This window comes from Cyprinus carpio, chromosome A2 (genome assembly GCF_018340385.1).
Source record: "Cyprinus carpio isolate SPL01 chromosome A2, ASM1834038v1, whole genome shotgun sequence".
NCBI lineage: Eukaryota > Metazoa > Chordata > Actinopteri > Cypriniformes > Cyprinidae > Cyprinus > Cyprinus carpio.
The window spans coordinates 3657094-3670781 of NC_056573.1; the positions used below are offsets into that span (position 1 = coordinate 3657094).

General features: G+C 36.5%; 1 protein-coding gene across 1 annotated transcript in view; it reads right to left on the reverse strand.

Moving 5' to 3' along the window:
• The window catches only part of LOC109078967 (corticotropin-releasing factor receptor 2), a 71276-nt gene that overhangs the window by 2952 nt on the left and 54636 nt on the right, over positions 1-13688 (reverse strand). Inside the window, exon 11 of the mRNA XM_042769564.1 lies at positions 4264-4305. Within this exon, the coding sequence (XP_042625498.1) occupies positions 4264-4305 (42 nt within the window). The remainder of the gene's footprint in view (positions 1-4263; positions 4306-13688) is intronic.

The window sequence follows — 13688 nt, forward strand, 5'->3', positions numbered from 1 at the left end:
TGCTCTGACAATGATTATTCAGTATATTCAGTAAAAATGTGAAAAGTACAACTGTTTGTCGTTAGCACATCGGCGGCACCATCAATGTCTGTCTGTGTCTCCCAGCTATGACTTAAGAGGCTGTTCAAATTCCCGGTGGGCCACAGAGCACCACGCACAGTTTTCCAATAAACTGCATGATATTTGTCACAAATAGTTGTTAACTTAACATTCGGTGTACAACCTCTTTTACGTTTATAGTGCCACTGTGTTGTATAATTATAAAAAAGAAAGTTAGATGGGTTCCTTTCATATTTTTCCTTAGCAGCATGCATTAGTAGCATGCATTAGTAACTATGCATACACCCTCCAGGTGTGATGAACGTCTGAAGCCCATTTGGAATCATGACAATTTGCAAGCTCCGCCCACCAAGGCCCTGCATCTCCAGTGCCTCAAAAACACGCGCTTGCAACATCACTCCTCAGATTTCTCTTCTTCAGGAAGATGGTTTATCATGTTTCAGCAATCCACGTAAAGTAGTTTTATACTTCCTCATGGTAGAACGTGATGCCCTTTTGAAAGTGTGTGTCTCAGCGGACTTTATTATGAGTGAGGACATGCACAATAAAAGTTTTTTGTTGTTGTTGTTTTTCTGCTTCCAACACATGAAATTCAAGCACTGACTGTTCACTTGCTGCCTAATATATCAGATGTCATTGTAACGATACAAACAATGTTATTCATTTCACCTGGCAGTAGCTTTAATGGTGAAGCTGATTTTGAGTTTGAGATGTTATAGCTTGATGGGACTTTGGTTGATTGATTAGTTTAGTTAACATACAGATTAATTGCCCACATTTGCTGATTTTTTGCATTTTTATGTTGAGTTTTTTTTTTAGATTTTGAATTTGCTGCCAGATTATTCTTGAGCAAATGTGACAAGCCTTTGGGCAAAATCTACACTGCATGCTGTGTCTGCATCAGACTGTTACTATCTTTGCTTAATGTTGGACAGTATTTCGTGTGAATTTTTCAAATCATGGCAAAAAGGTTTTAATGATAAATAAAATATATAACAGACATAATGACCATCAAGAATTTTATCGAGGTTTGCGTCAAACTTTTTCCACTTCATCCCTACTTATAACCATCCTACTCATGACTCCTTGTAAACCTTAAGTGGTCCCTAGTGAGGGTCACGACCCCGGTGTTAGGAACCGCTGTCCTAGAAGGTGTACCATGGCCTTCATTCAATCACCTGAGAAATCTGACTCTTCAGAGTATCTTGTTTTTGGCCTTGACATCCCTTAAGAGGATTGGTGATTTACAGCCCTCATCGTTGAGCCCATCCTGTATAATTTTTGTCTCCTGATCAGATGAAGGTTTTGTTTCAACCAAAGCAATCTAAGGTTGCCTTCATAACATTTAACTCTCAGGTTGTGGTGTTGAATTATTTTCTTCTTCGACCTTTGAGTCAAAGGAGGCTGAGATACTGCACAGGCTTTGTCTTGTGAGAATGTTATTGATTTATGTTAACCACATGAGCCAGTGGCATAAATCTGTTAAGTTGTTTGCTTGTTTTGATGGCCACAACAGGGGTGAATGAAGAATGTCACAGTAGGTTAAGAAAGCGATTTCTCTTCCTTGAGGCACATGGGTTGGCATTCAGCCTCACTACTAGGAGTGTTTTTTTTTTTTTCCGGCAGGAATCCTTTAAAGGGTTAGTTCACCCAAAAATGAAAATTAGGTTGCGTTTTACTCAACCCTGAGGCATCCTAGGTGTATATGACTTTCTTCTTTCAGACGAATCCAGTCGGAGTTATATTAGAAATTGTATTTGATCTTTTAAGCTCAATCATTGTAGTCAGTGGGTGTTGCATTGCTTCAGTCAAAAAGACGTGAAATAAAAAGCGCCCTTCCATAAAAAGAAATGTGTTGCACATGGCTCCGGGGGGTGAACAAAGTCCTCCTGTAGTGACTCGATGCGTTTTTGTTAGAAAAAATTGAACATATTCAAAATGTAATAATCACTTTAATCTAATTCTTCTGAAAGAAGAAAGTCGTTTACACCTAAAATGCCTTGGGGGTGAATAAAACGCAGCCTAATTTTCATTTTTGGGTGAACTAACCCTTTAACTCTTTCTTCACCATTGATGGAATTTTCTGGCTTTCTGTGTTTCCACTGTTATACATTAGGGGGGGCTATTATATATCTTCTGAAAGAGTACTGAATGTCTGGATCAAAATAAGGTGAAGAAGAAGCAGAAACAAGTGATTGCATATGTAAGCAGATTAATATGTAAAATAATGTGATTATTTAACAATAAACAGCATATAAATTGAATCTGACTAAAGTTAATAAGTGAAATATCAACCCAGGAAGTGGTTTAGGACCATGAAGCTTTGGAGGTGTTAATGGAAGCGATCTTTTCCATCAATGTTTTAATCATCATTCTGAATCTGATTGAGACGTAGTCTTTGACAAAAATTCATTTTTGTCAGCTTTTTGTTTAAAATGTGCCTTTTTTTAATGAAACTTGCCCACATTCAAGTGTTGGTAAAAAAGAAATGCATGAAACTAAAATAAAATGTTGATTGTCATACAAATAATGCAAGCATTTCTTCATTAATTGTTTTTTAAACTTTTCAAAATCCTGAAGGTTTGTTTATTTTAATGTTTAAATTAGACTCTGAGTAACAGATTTACAGTGTGGCCCTACTGAACACCATTGTATGTGTGTGAGAATGTTGTTATGTCATTGTGTTTGGTACCAACTTAAAAATAACCAGCATGTATAGAGGTATTTTATTTATTGCTAAGAGCAACTAATGCAGAATGAACTGTAATGCACTCAGTCATGCACTCAATCTTATAGCGTGACTGAAGTTAAACGGACCTAACCTATGCGAAAGCACAGCGCAGCATTGATCTGCAGCACCTCGTATGCTCAGCGGTCACACAAATAGTCTGCTGGAACCACGTGCATCTGTAGACTAGCACAGTTTAATTCTCACATTTTAATAGTATTTATAGCTCCTAACAGGCTGTGTGACTAAGAGGAATGATTATCTCAAAATGTTTGTCGATATGTAGTTTTCTGTGTCCCAGTGTTGGCCATGTGCCATAGGTTGCCAACCCTGGGTTAGAGTAAAATGGACCTGATTTGTAGCTATCTAAAAGTTTTACATGAAATGCTTATTAAAAAGAAGCAGCGTTTGAAAAAAGAGCTGGATGATCATTTTTTAGGTTTTTCATTTTAAACCTGTCTTCATTTAATCGGTCAGTCATGAGAGAGGATGCTTTTGCCTCCATCTAAACACAGCTGACATAACGACAGTTGGTAGTGACACGGTTTGGTTTGATTTGATGTTGACGGTCTAGATATTATGTAAGATGAGCTTGATTGACAGAGTCATCTTGAAGAAGAGTATTCTCCATCTTGCCTGGGGTCATAACAAAAATCCAATTATTACCCTAGATAAAAATCTGATATGAAGAGAGGCCATTAGACTGCAGAATAACATTCTAAAAATACACAAATTAAAGAATAAATAAATGTTTATCTGGCAGGGAACCCAAATAATGATTCAGCTCTAAATGACAAAGCTTTAATTAGTTCATTTGTATATATATACACAGTATATGACTCAAGCATGTCCTTTTGAGGCACTGGTGACACATTCCTTAAGCATCATCAGCCAATCAATTGGCGTGATTCCATACAGGCTTCAGACAATCAGGTTCCCATAGCGACAGCTATTGATGCATATGTAACCATATTTGGGCTAATTTGATAATGCTGTCAACTACCAATAAAAGTGAGTCCACTTAATTTAAATTATTTTTAAATTCCACAAAATTTCTCCCACAATGCAGAAATTTTAATAACGTGCACACACTCTATATGTGAGCCAGCTATACCCACACAAATATTATCAGTTTTACCGTTCTGTTTTGACATAGAAAAGCAAAATCTCTGGAGAAAATGACAGATGTGTCAAGTGATACTGATATTAAGAAGATACCGTTACAGGTGACTGAAAAAAGTAATAAAAATGGCCCTACTGAAAGAGAGCAGTTTTCAGGGTGCTGATAAATTGCTTTGCTCCTTTTGGTGTTGGTGTGAAGCGAGTCAGTGTAAATAGCCTCCCACATAATAATAGACTTGGGTGGCAGAGAACAGATAAGGTGACGGGGTGATATGGCTGTGGAAAGGGCTTGTATATTGATAGTCATCTTCCAATTCTGTCCAACCATGAAATTAAATACATGATTGACTCACCTCCCCATTAAGAAAGCAGTAAAATACCGACACAAAGAATCCCTGTTAGAAAAAAAAAGACAAAAAAAAAAGTCATCAGTTAAACAGTCACCTTAATTAACAAAACATTGCTAAATGTGAAGATAACAATTAAATATGTCATTGTGATGGACACAAGAAACAGTAGTCCATAGCACAAAATGTAATATTTTTTTTAGGATGTAAAGTGCAACAGTATGGTGGTTTGACAGTGGGTCTTATACCACAGGCATGTTCTCACAAAAAACAAAAACACCACCAACAACAAAAGAACTCCCTGGAACAAAGCTCCATCCAAGAATAATTGGCACATGTTGTTAAGGTGTCAGCTCCAGTTCTGAAGACCGACTACAGCGAACAATCAAAGGTTGCTGGGAAATAATGTTCTCTGGGGAAACAAACCTATTTTCCACACTGAAGCCCTTAAAATATTCATGAGAGCAGAAGAGGAGATAGACTCCAGACCTCTTCAAACAGAATGAGAGCAAGAGATCCCACTGAAAACACAACCTAAGACCAATAATGGTCCTCAAATCTCTCACACAAAATCTTGTGCAATTTCGACATCTCCACAGTTTTTTCAGGTGCACATGACAGACACAAGAGTAAACAGAATTGCACTCAGTAAATATGATACCAAGCACACTAGGGAAATCACAATGATTGCATAAAAGCAATGGTTCATGCATCATCCCATGAAGGACACACACCAGCAACCTTTCCGTTATTAGGCTTTCCCTAATAGCTAATAATTGGAGCTTTACCCAATGGACGAGACCTCCCACAAGTTTGGCATGTTACAGAGACCAGTTTGAGTAGAAATACATATAAGATCTTATATATAAAGACATTGCTGTAAAGTAGATGGCAGTTATAATTTGTTCTCTTGTTTTCAGAAATAGAAATAGTCATCTGTTTGCTGTTGCCAACTTGGCACATCCAGTGTAGACAGATTCACTGACTATACTGAGCTCTATGTGCTTTTGATGTAATGTGTTGCATCAGTCATGTCCGTTATGGACAGAGTGTAAACTGCAAGTGCCACTACGCTTTCCATTTCACTTCCCGTGAAAATACATTATAGTTTCTAGCATTCTTTTGTAACACAATGTTGTTGTTTTTTTCAGTAAGATTTTCAAATGAAAGTCTCTTCTGCTCACCATGGCTGCATTTATTTTATCAAACTGCAGTAAAAATAATATTGTGATATTGTGAAATATTATTAAATATTTTTAAAAATATTTTTTTTTCTGTGATGGCAAAGCTTCTTTGCTCCATTCTTCATTGTCACGTGATCATATAGAAATCATTCTGATATGCTGATTTGCTGCTCAAGAAAAATTTTTGATTATTATTTTTATGAGTTGTAAATGGTTGTGCTGCTTAATGAAATGTGGAAAATTTAATGTGCCTTATGATGCTGATATGCGTATACACATGATTATAACAAATCCATTTCGTACTTCTGTTTGTACTCAAACTCAGAAGGTGTGCATGATAGTTCAACATTCTTCCAGCATGTTTGGACTATATATATATATATATATATATATATATTTAGAACACTGGTAAAAGGTATTTTGAGGTATTTTGAGAAGTGTGTGATGCATAGGTAAAACTATAAATTCACTGTTTTAACCAAACTCTCTGCATCTCCTCCATATCATAAAGTAGTAAAAACACTCTATGCTCTGAGTCTCTGTCCATTGAGAAGAGACATTAACAGACACAAAAAGTTCTGTGCTTTCAGTTTATAGACAGACATAGCACGTTTTGACAGTCTATCACAAAAGCAAACTATTCAGGTTCTCAAGCCTCTGGCCCTGAGAGGAGAAGACAATACAGACACAGCTGCAACAAAGTCAAGCTCCAGTAAGTAAACCTTCACTTCAGGGTACTTTCATCAGCATGTTCCAGATTGTTAAGGACCTTCTGCACCCACCGCAGGGCCTCATCTGCATGTCCCATATCGCTGTGACCCTCTGGGTGCTCCAGGAGAGCAATGCTTCATGTTCGAATTTAAATGTTTTATGGCACATTTTATTTAATTGTTCTTTACATTCTCAGTCTGTGAAGAGAAAAAACTGTTTAATCTTCCCATAAGATGATGTAACTCTGTGATAACATCTACTTGATAACATCTACCTCATGCACGTTCCTTTCATTGCATTCATTTAGTTGTGCTGTCTTAGTTACTCTTGTCTGTCTTTTACAGCTGTACAGTATCTTACTACATTTGTGCCTTTCTTGTGTTGTAAAACAGTAAGAGACTCATTAGAGGCACATTGTCCAATTTCTCACAAATCTTTCAGATCTCACGAATCTGTCAGTCAGTTGACGAGTCCCCACCCATTTCCATAATTACACTTTTTAATGAAGCAATTCTCTTGAATTGCTGCTTTACTGTTAAGGTCAAATTCAATAACTGGTTCCTGAGGTAAAAGAAGGAAGACGTCATCTGACACACACACACACACACGCGCGCGCACGCACACACACACACACACACACACACACACACACACACACACACACACACACACTCTCTCTCTCTCTCTCTCTCTCTCTCTCTCTCTCTCTCGCTCTCTCTTCAAATGCTATTGGACTAAATCTATGCAATGTGGCAAGCCATTTTAACATTTAATTTATAAACAATACGAGTATGTATTTTCATGCTACTTGAAGTTATGTTTTAGGTACTAGCATCTTTTCCATTAAGTACTAGTGCTTATTCATTAGCTTGGAGTGCTTATTCTTTAGGTACTAGTGTCTTTTGTAAAGTTACTAGTACCTATTCATTAGATACTACATTGTAATGAAATATTACGTTGACACAATTTGCAGTTTCTGAATTTGTTCATTCAACTTTACATTTTAAGTTTTCACTGCTTCAGTTAGTTCGTACGTTGACTGAACTAGAGAATTTGCCACATCAACTTAAAAAAAATGTGTTGAATCAATTCAATAACAATATCACATTCTCAACAACAATTATTGTAAAAGCTCATGAAGTGTCGTATTTTCTAGTTATATTTATGCCAGTATTAGTTTCACAGCACTTAATTGTTAATTATACTTTATGTTAAGAAAAATTGGAACTGGTACTTAATTTTTAGTTACTAGTAACATTTTAGACCAAAGACATCCTGGACTAAATAGACTAGACTTGTGCCGGTATTAGTTTCGGTACCGAACGGTTCCCGGGCAAATTCCAAATGGAAGTAATCATCCTTATCCCCTTGGAGTGGGGACTTTGGAGTGAGCAGGGCACATGGATGTCATTATGTAGTGGTTAGGAATGCACTTGGCAAATGGAGCGACATTATTTCCTCATTATCTTCAGCTGGGATGCTCCCGTCACAACGCAGCACGTGTCCGTCAGCAGATTCGCTGATGGACGCCGACATAAAATCAATATACATGTATATATATACTGTATATAATAGTTTTTATATATTATATAGTGTATTTTAAAAACTTTTTAAAAATATAAAATGTATGTTTATTTGCAACAGTTATGCAAACAACAATGAAAAGACATTTATGACAGTAAAACAGTCACATCTGCTGATGGATGCGCTGTCACGGGAACATCCCAGCTTCCCAGAACATCCAAAGTCCCACTCCAAGGGGATAGGGATGATCACTTCGATTTGTAATTTGCCCGGGAACCATTTGGTACCAAAACTAATACGGGCACAAGTCTAAAATAGACACTAGTACTTTTTAATTTGCATTTATGCTCAGTATGCTAATAAGACAGAAAGAAGAAAGAATAATTTTATTATTTTCCCCATTATATTTCATTGTTTGGCAGTTCACATGTTTCTTTAATGTTATTGTTCATTCATTAGAATTGTTGTCCCAGTGATTCATCACTGGCGAATGAGCTGTATTAGAGACGCTGCCCCTAGAAACAAGGCAGAAAACAGTAAATGTATAAGCGAAGTAGTTTCGCCAATAATAAGACCTTGGTTTACTGTAAGGAATTATAAATACTCTCCAAAAAGGCACAATCTCTTATGGTGGATGTCGTGGGTATTGTGGTTGCTTGGCTGGTGTGCATTAACTGGATTTGGATCTACTTAACTGCCAATAATCAAATCAAAAAATCTTTTTGACATTGTGAAAACAATAAAAATCATATAAAACATATTTTTCCTTGAGTTTTCATGGTAACCAATTAGCAAGATAAGTTAACATACAAAGCCAGTTAGGCCTACTTAATAATCAATTTCATTCAGTATATTAATGTATTGTATTAACATGTGAATTCTGATTGGGCGGTTGAGAGGTACTCGTGTTATCATTAGCTCTTTATGAGGTTGAAGATATCTACAAATGAACGGGCAGTAGTAGTTATTCTGATACTAGTACATAAAAACATAAGTACTAGTAGCATGAAAATAGATACTAGTATGGTTTATAGATTAAATGTAAAAGCAGCTTGCCATATACACAAATTACTTTGTAGTTCTAGAGCAGATCTCAAGGATCGGAATTTGGCATCCAAGTGTTTTTTTTTATTTAATTTTTTTCCCCTGTTCGGTATCGGCTCTCCTAAGCCTGATCCTTATTTTACATCAGCTGTCATGCCGGTGTCATGGAGTAAGAGGTGGTGTGCGCCTTAAAGTGGGTTTGCCAACTGCCATTAAAAGAACAAGAAGATGCACAAGTGTGATCTGCAAGAACCAGTGAGGTCTGTTTTAGCACCTCACACACACACACATTCAAGCACAAGCAAGTAAGCATTGTATCAAATGCTTAAAATAAGTGCATAAAAGACTAAATGTGTGTATGTTTTTGACAAAATCAAAATGGGCAATGGGATTTTGTCAGGAATTGGTGCAATGGGAAGTGGGCTGGAATTGGAGTTGGTATGCTGAGTTAGTCATGAACCAAGAGCAAAAACAAGACAGCATAATAACGTATGGCTTCATGACTTATGAGTGAATGGGAAAAAATGCAAATAAAAAGGACTAAGATGGCAACTGCAATAAAGATCATAACCCAAGTGTTGTGGTACCATAGTGGAGCTTGAATTGCTTGTTTTGGTGCACTTCCTCACAACCAGTCTACAGTAAATGTAAAATATATGAATGACAATATACAGTGAGAATTATATTTTACAAGAAAATTCTTTGCCAGGGCTGGGGTTTAAAAGACACTTAACCGTAATATTATTGATTGGACTGGACTGACACTATCAGACAAGAACTGAGCTTGATGATGTACTGTAGCTCTTGTCTTTTGTTGAGTTGCTTTATAGCTGAATCATTTTTTTTTCTTTTCATAATTGACGAATTTTGCAACATCAGCACTGTTATTGAAGTTAATGTCGAACTGTTTTGAGCTGAATAATAACACAATTTTCTTCTGCTTATAGTTTAATTGAACTTGTTTCATAATTGATGAACTTTTCACAGTTGCTGAACTTAACCAACAGTGAACTGACTGGAGCTGATTAATGACACCATTTATATTGTTAGAGCTGCTTTACAGCAGAACTTGAATTTGTCTCATATTTGAGGCATTTTGCATCATGGATTCTGTTATTTTTCTGTTTATTACTGTGAAGCTCCTTTGAAACAATCTGTACTGTAAACACTACATAAATAAAGGTGATTTGACTTGACAACTGTATTTTTATGGTAAATTATTATTTGCTTTTTTGTAAGTATGTCACTTTATAATTTAGAGAAAATTACAAGTTTTTTATTTTCATTTTCTACTTTAACTGTTTATTTTTAAATAAAAAATAGAGGCTTGCTGCATCATTTTACCACACACAGTGAAGGAAATAAATAAATATCTAATAACAAGGGCCTTGACTCCCACATAGCCATTAATTCAGTGACGGGCAGCTGATGTTGAGATGCTCTGTGTGCCTACACTTTTGCTGCATTTCAGAATAGCAAACTCTCGCCCACTCTAACTATCGACAGCAAAATGAAACATAGCAGAGCACTGGCCACACTGCCAAATCATATAAATACTGTATGCTATGATATAATTTGCTTTAGAAACTTAGTTAATTAATAATAAGCCACTAACGGTGGTTTAAACTGAATAGGTTATGACAGAATCAGGACTCTAATTAAAAGCTGCTTTGTGATCTACTTCCTCCATTTGTGTTTGCAGTTCAAGAGGACCCGATGATTTATAGTCAAATAGAATAATTATTTTGATATTTTATTTTTTACTATTTTAATAGAAAAATTTAATAGAAAAAAGTATTCTTCTCCGGACCAAAACACATGCAACAGTGGAACCTGCAGCTGTATGGCTGTATGTGTCATGATCATGGACTTTTAGTTTGTTTTCTTCCCTCATGTTTGACTTGACCTAGTTTCTGTCATCCTTTGATTAGTTTTTTTTAATTCACCTGTGTTAATTATCTTCATTTGGTCTGTGTATTTAAGGATGCTTTCACACTAACAATTTGAGTGTGCACCTGATTTTTAATAGGCGTCAGACTTCAGTATGTTTGAATGATCTGAATGCTGTCTTCTGAACTAGGGTGCGAACTGTACCTGAGTCCGCTTAATGGATGAGTGAGTCATTGAGAGTGAATGAGAATGGCTAGTAAATCTAAATTTATATGAATAACATATGGTAAATTTAAATAGTATTGCTTTGCTTTGTGTTTATTAACAAACTAGATCTATTGCATAAAACTTGTTCTTGCAAAATATGTTACATAGTTACATGAATGCTGGACAGAAAGTTCACTCAGCTGAATTTTTAACATGAGCATATGTTGATTGCTAGAATTTTTAGTGTTGGTTTTTGTTAAATTTTCCCTCTCTGTCCGTACTCTCAGATTAAATCTTGCAAATGGCTCTGCATGCAAGGGCAGTATCTTGATATTTTTTGGACCTGACAACACCTTTCTCTGGCACTCCAAAAACAGCCATTTAAAAAGGCCTGATTTCCCTACTATATGCCTCTGACAGAATTTTAAATAGTCCAAAAAATCAGGGCAACCCAAAACATATGGGCAAAATCTGCTTATACGGATTGCTTGTTAGTCTAGGCGGAAGGAAATGCTACAAATTTACAAAACAGTGTGTTGTTTGGATTGCCAAGAATATCTCTTGCTAGATTTATAATATGAGAGTCCTGCTAATATTAAATGTAGTGAACCTCAGCATAGAGTAAAGCCGCTGGCGTTTCATACATACTGCCTCAGCATGCACATCAAAACGCATCTTGTCAATAATAAGATATTTTGATATTTGTAGCTGCAAACCCATTCCACCATTTGACCTTTTATGTAAGGTGGTTGTGGAACAGGAGGGCTGGATCTTCAATTACCATGACTTTTGTCTTTTGAACATCCACAAAAAGCATTGTCACACTACATGACATTTTGCATCCCTACTCAACAATCAAAAACAGTGTCCAATGTTGGGGGATAATGCATTACAAGTAACACAAGCTACGTTATCAGATTACTTTTTCAAGTAACTAGTAAAGTAATGCATTGCTTTTTAATTTACCAGTTACCTTGTTTTCCCATTTATTGACTAGCAATACAGCTGACAGGTTTGTTTGAGCTGCGCCCTCTACTGTAAAGATGTGAATTTACATTTCCTTTAGCCTGAGGTTTATTCATTTCCTTTTGCTGTGAAAGGGCTTTTACATTTGGGCAAAACAGAACTTTTTTATATATTAAAACAAGCAAGACCAGCCCAGATGAGAAAAAGTATCACAAAAGTAACGTAACACATTACTTTACATAAAAATTAAGTAAGTAATGAAATTAGTTACTTTTTTCGGGAGTGCTCACACACTCATTTGTATACAAAATGTAAAGAAAGGGCAAAAGAACACAGATTTATCCTAAACTCCCATTAAAAATCTGAAATCAATTTCCTAACTAAAAGAAGTCTACAAAACTCCCATTAAAAATCTGAAATCAATTTCCTAACTAAAAGAAGTCTACAAAAAAGTTTTTACCTCCTTTTAAGTCTTTTGTAATCAGATTTATTAAGGCAGATCATTGTCTAGCCTGTCAATGCTGCAAGGGATCTAAAAAACGTTGAATAGCCAGTTAAAGTTCATACCTGACCAATTGCTCAAAACATTTCATCACCAAGGATGCAGCGGGTTTCAATTCATTTGATGTTTCTGGATATCTTATCTTTACTACAGGCACTACAATGGCCTCTTTGCAAAAATGAGGTCTTTTCTGAAGAATAAGCGACTTCTGGGAAAAAAACAGGATTCATCTGCACATGTCTTCAGTCGATGTCCTTCAAACTTATCTGGGCCAGAAGATTTCATCACCACTTGTATAACATCCAGCTGACTAAAAAGTTATTACACTTATTACACATTGTCACAATCCATTCATTTCACTGGTAAAATCCTCCACATCAGATCTAGTATAAAATGTATTCAATTATTGTGCTAATTGTATGTCAGACTGATAACCAATCAATTTTACAGGATAATTACTCTTAGATCCAGTTGTAATATGCAACAACATGACTTGGTGGTAGGTAGGTGGTACATGTCAAAGTAACATCCACATGGATGGCAGGACCCAAGGTTTCCCAGCAGAACATTGCCCAAAGAATCAAACTGCCTCCGCCAGCTTGACTTCTTCCCATAATGCATCCTGGTGCCATGTGATCCCCAGGTAAGTGAGGAAAACGCATCTGGCCATCCACATGATGTAAAAGAAAACATGATTCATCAGACCAGGCCAGCTTCTTCTATTGCTCTGTGGTCCAGCTGTAATGCTTACGTACCCACTGTTGGTGATTTCAGTGGTGGACAGGGGTCAACATCGGCACCCATGCAGAGCCAAGTCTATTTCTTCTAAGATCCCCCTCTTCTTTCTCCTTATAAGTTTTGACCCTCATAATTTCGTACTTTATTTCACATGAGTAAAAACAAACAAATCCCTAAAATGAATCTAAATCATTTATTTTGAGGCTTCTTTAAACTTTCTCATTAACTTTTTTTTTTTTTTTTTTTTTTTTTAATTTTTATGCAGTTAAGGCATTGAATTGTTGATTTTTGGACTCCACTAGACAGAAGATTGCGAAGTTGCGAGGAGGGGCCTCTATGAATCAGACTTATTTGTTCAGCACATCCCACAGATGCTCGATTGGATTTGGAGGCCAAGTCAACACCTCAAAACCATTGTCGTGCTCCTAAAAACCATTCATGAACCATTTTTGCTTTGTGGCACTGCAGAAAGAGGGCCACAGCCACCAGGGAATATCGTTTTCCATGAAAGGGTGTGCACGGTCTGCAACAACGCTTAGGTAGTGGTACATGTCAAAGTAACATCCACACAAGCTTTGACTTCTTCCCATAATGCCTCCTGGTGCCAATACGGATCTCAAGGTAGTGAGGAAAACCGCACCTTGGCCATCACATGATGTAAAAGA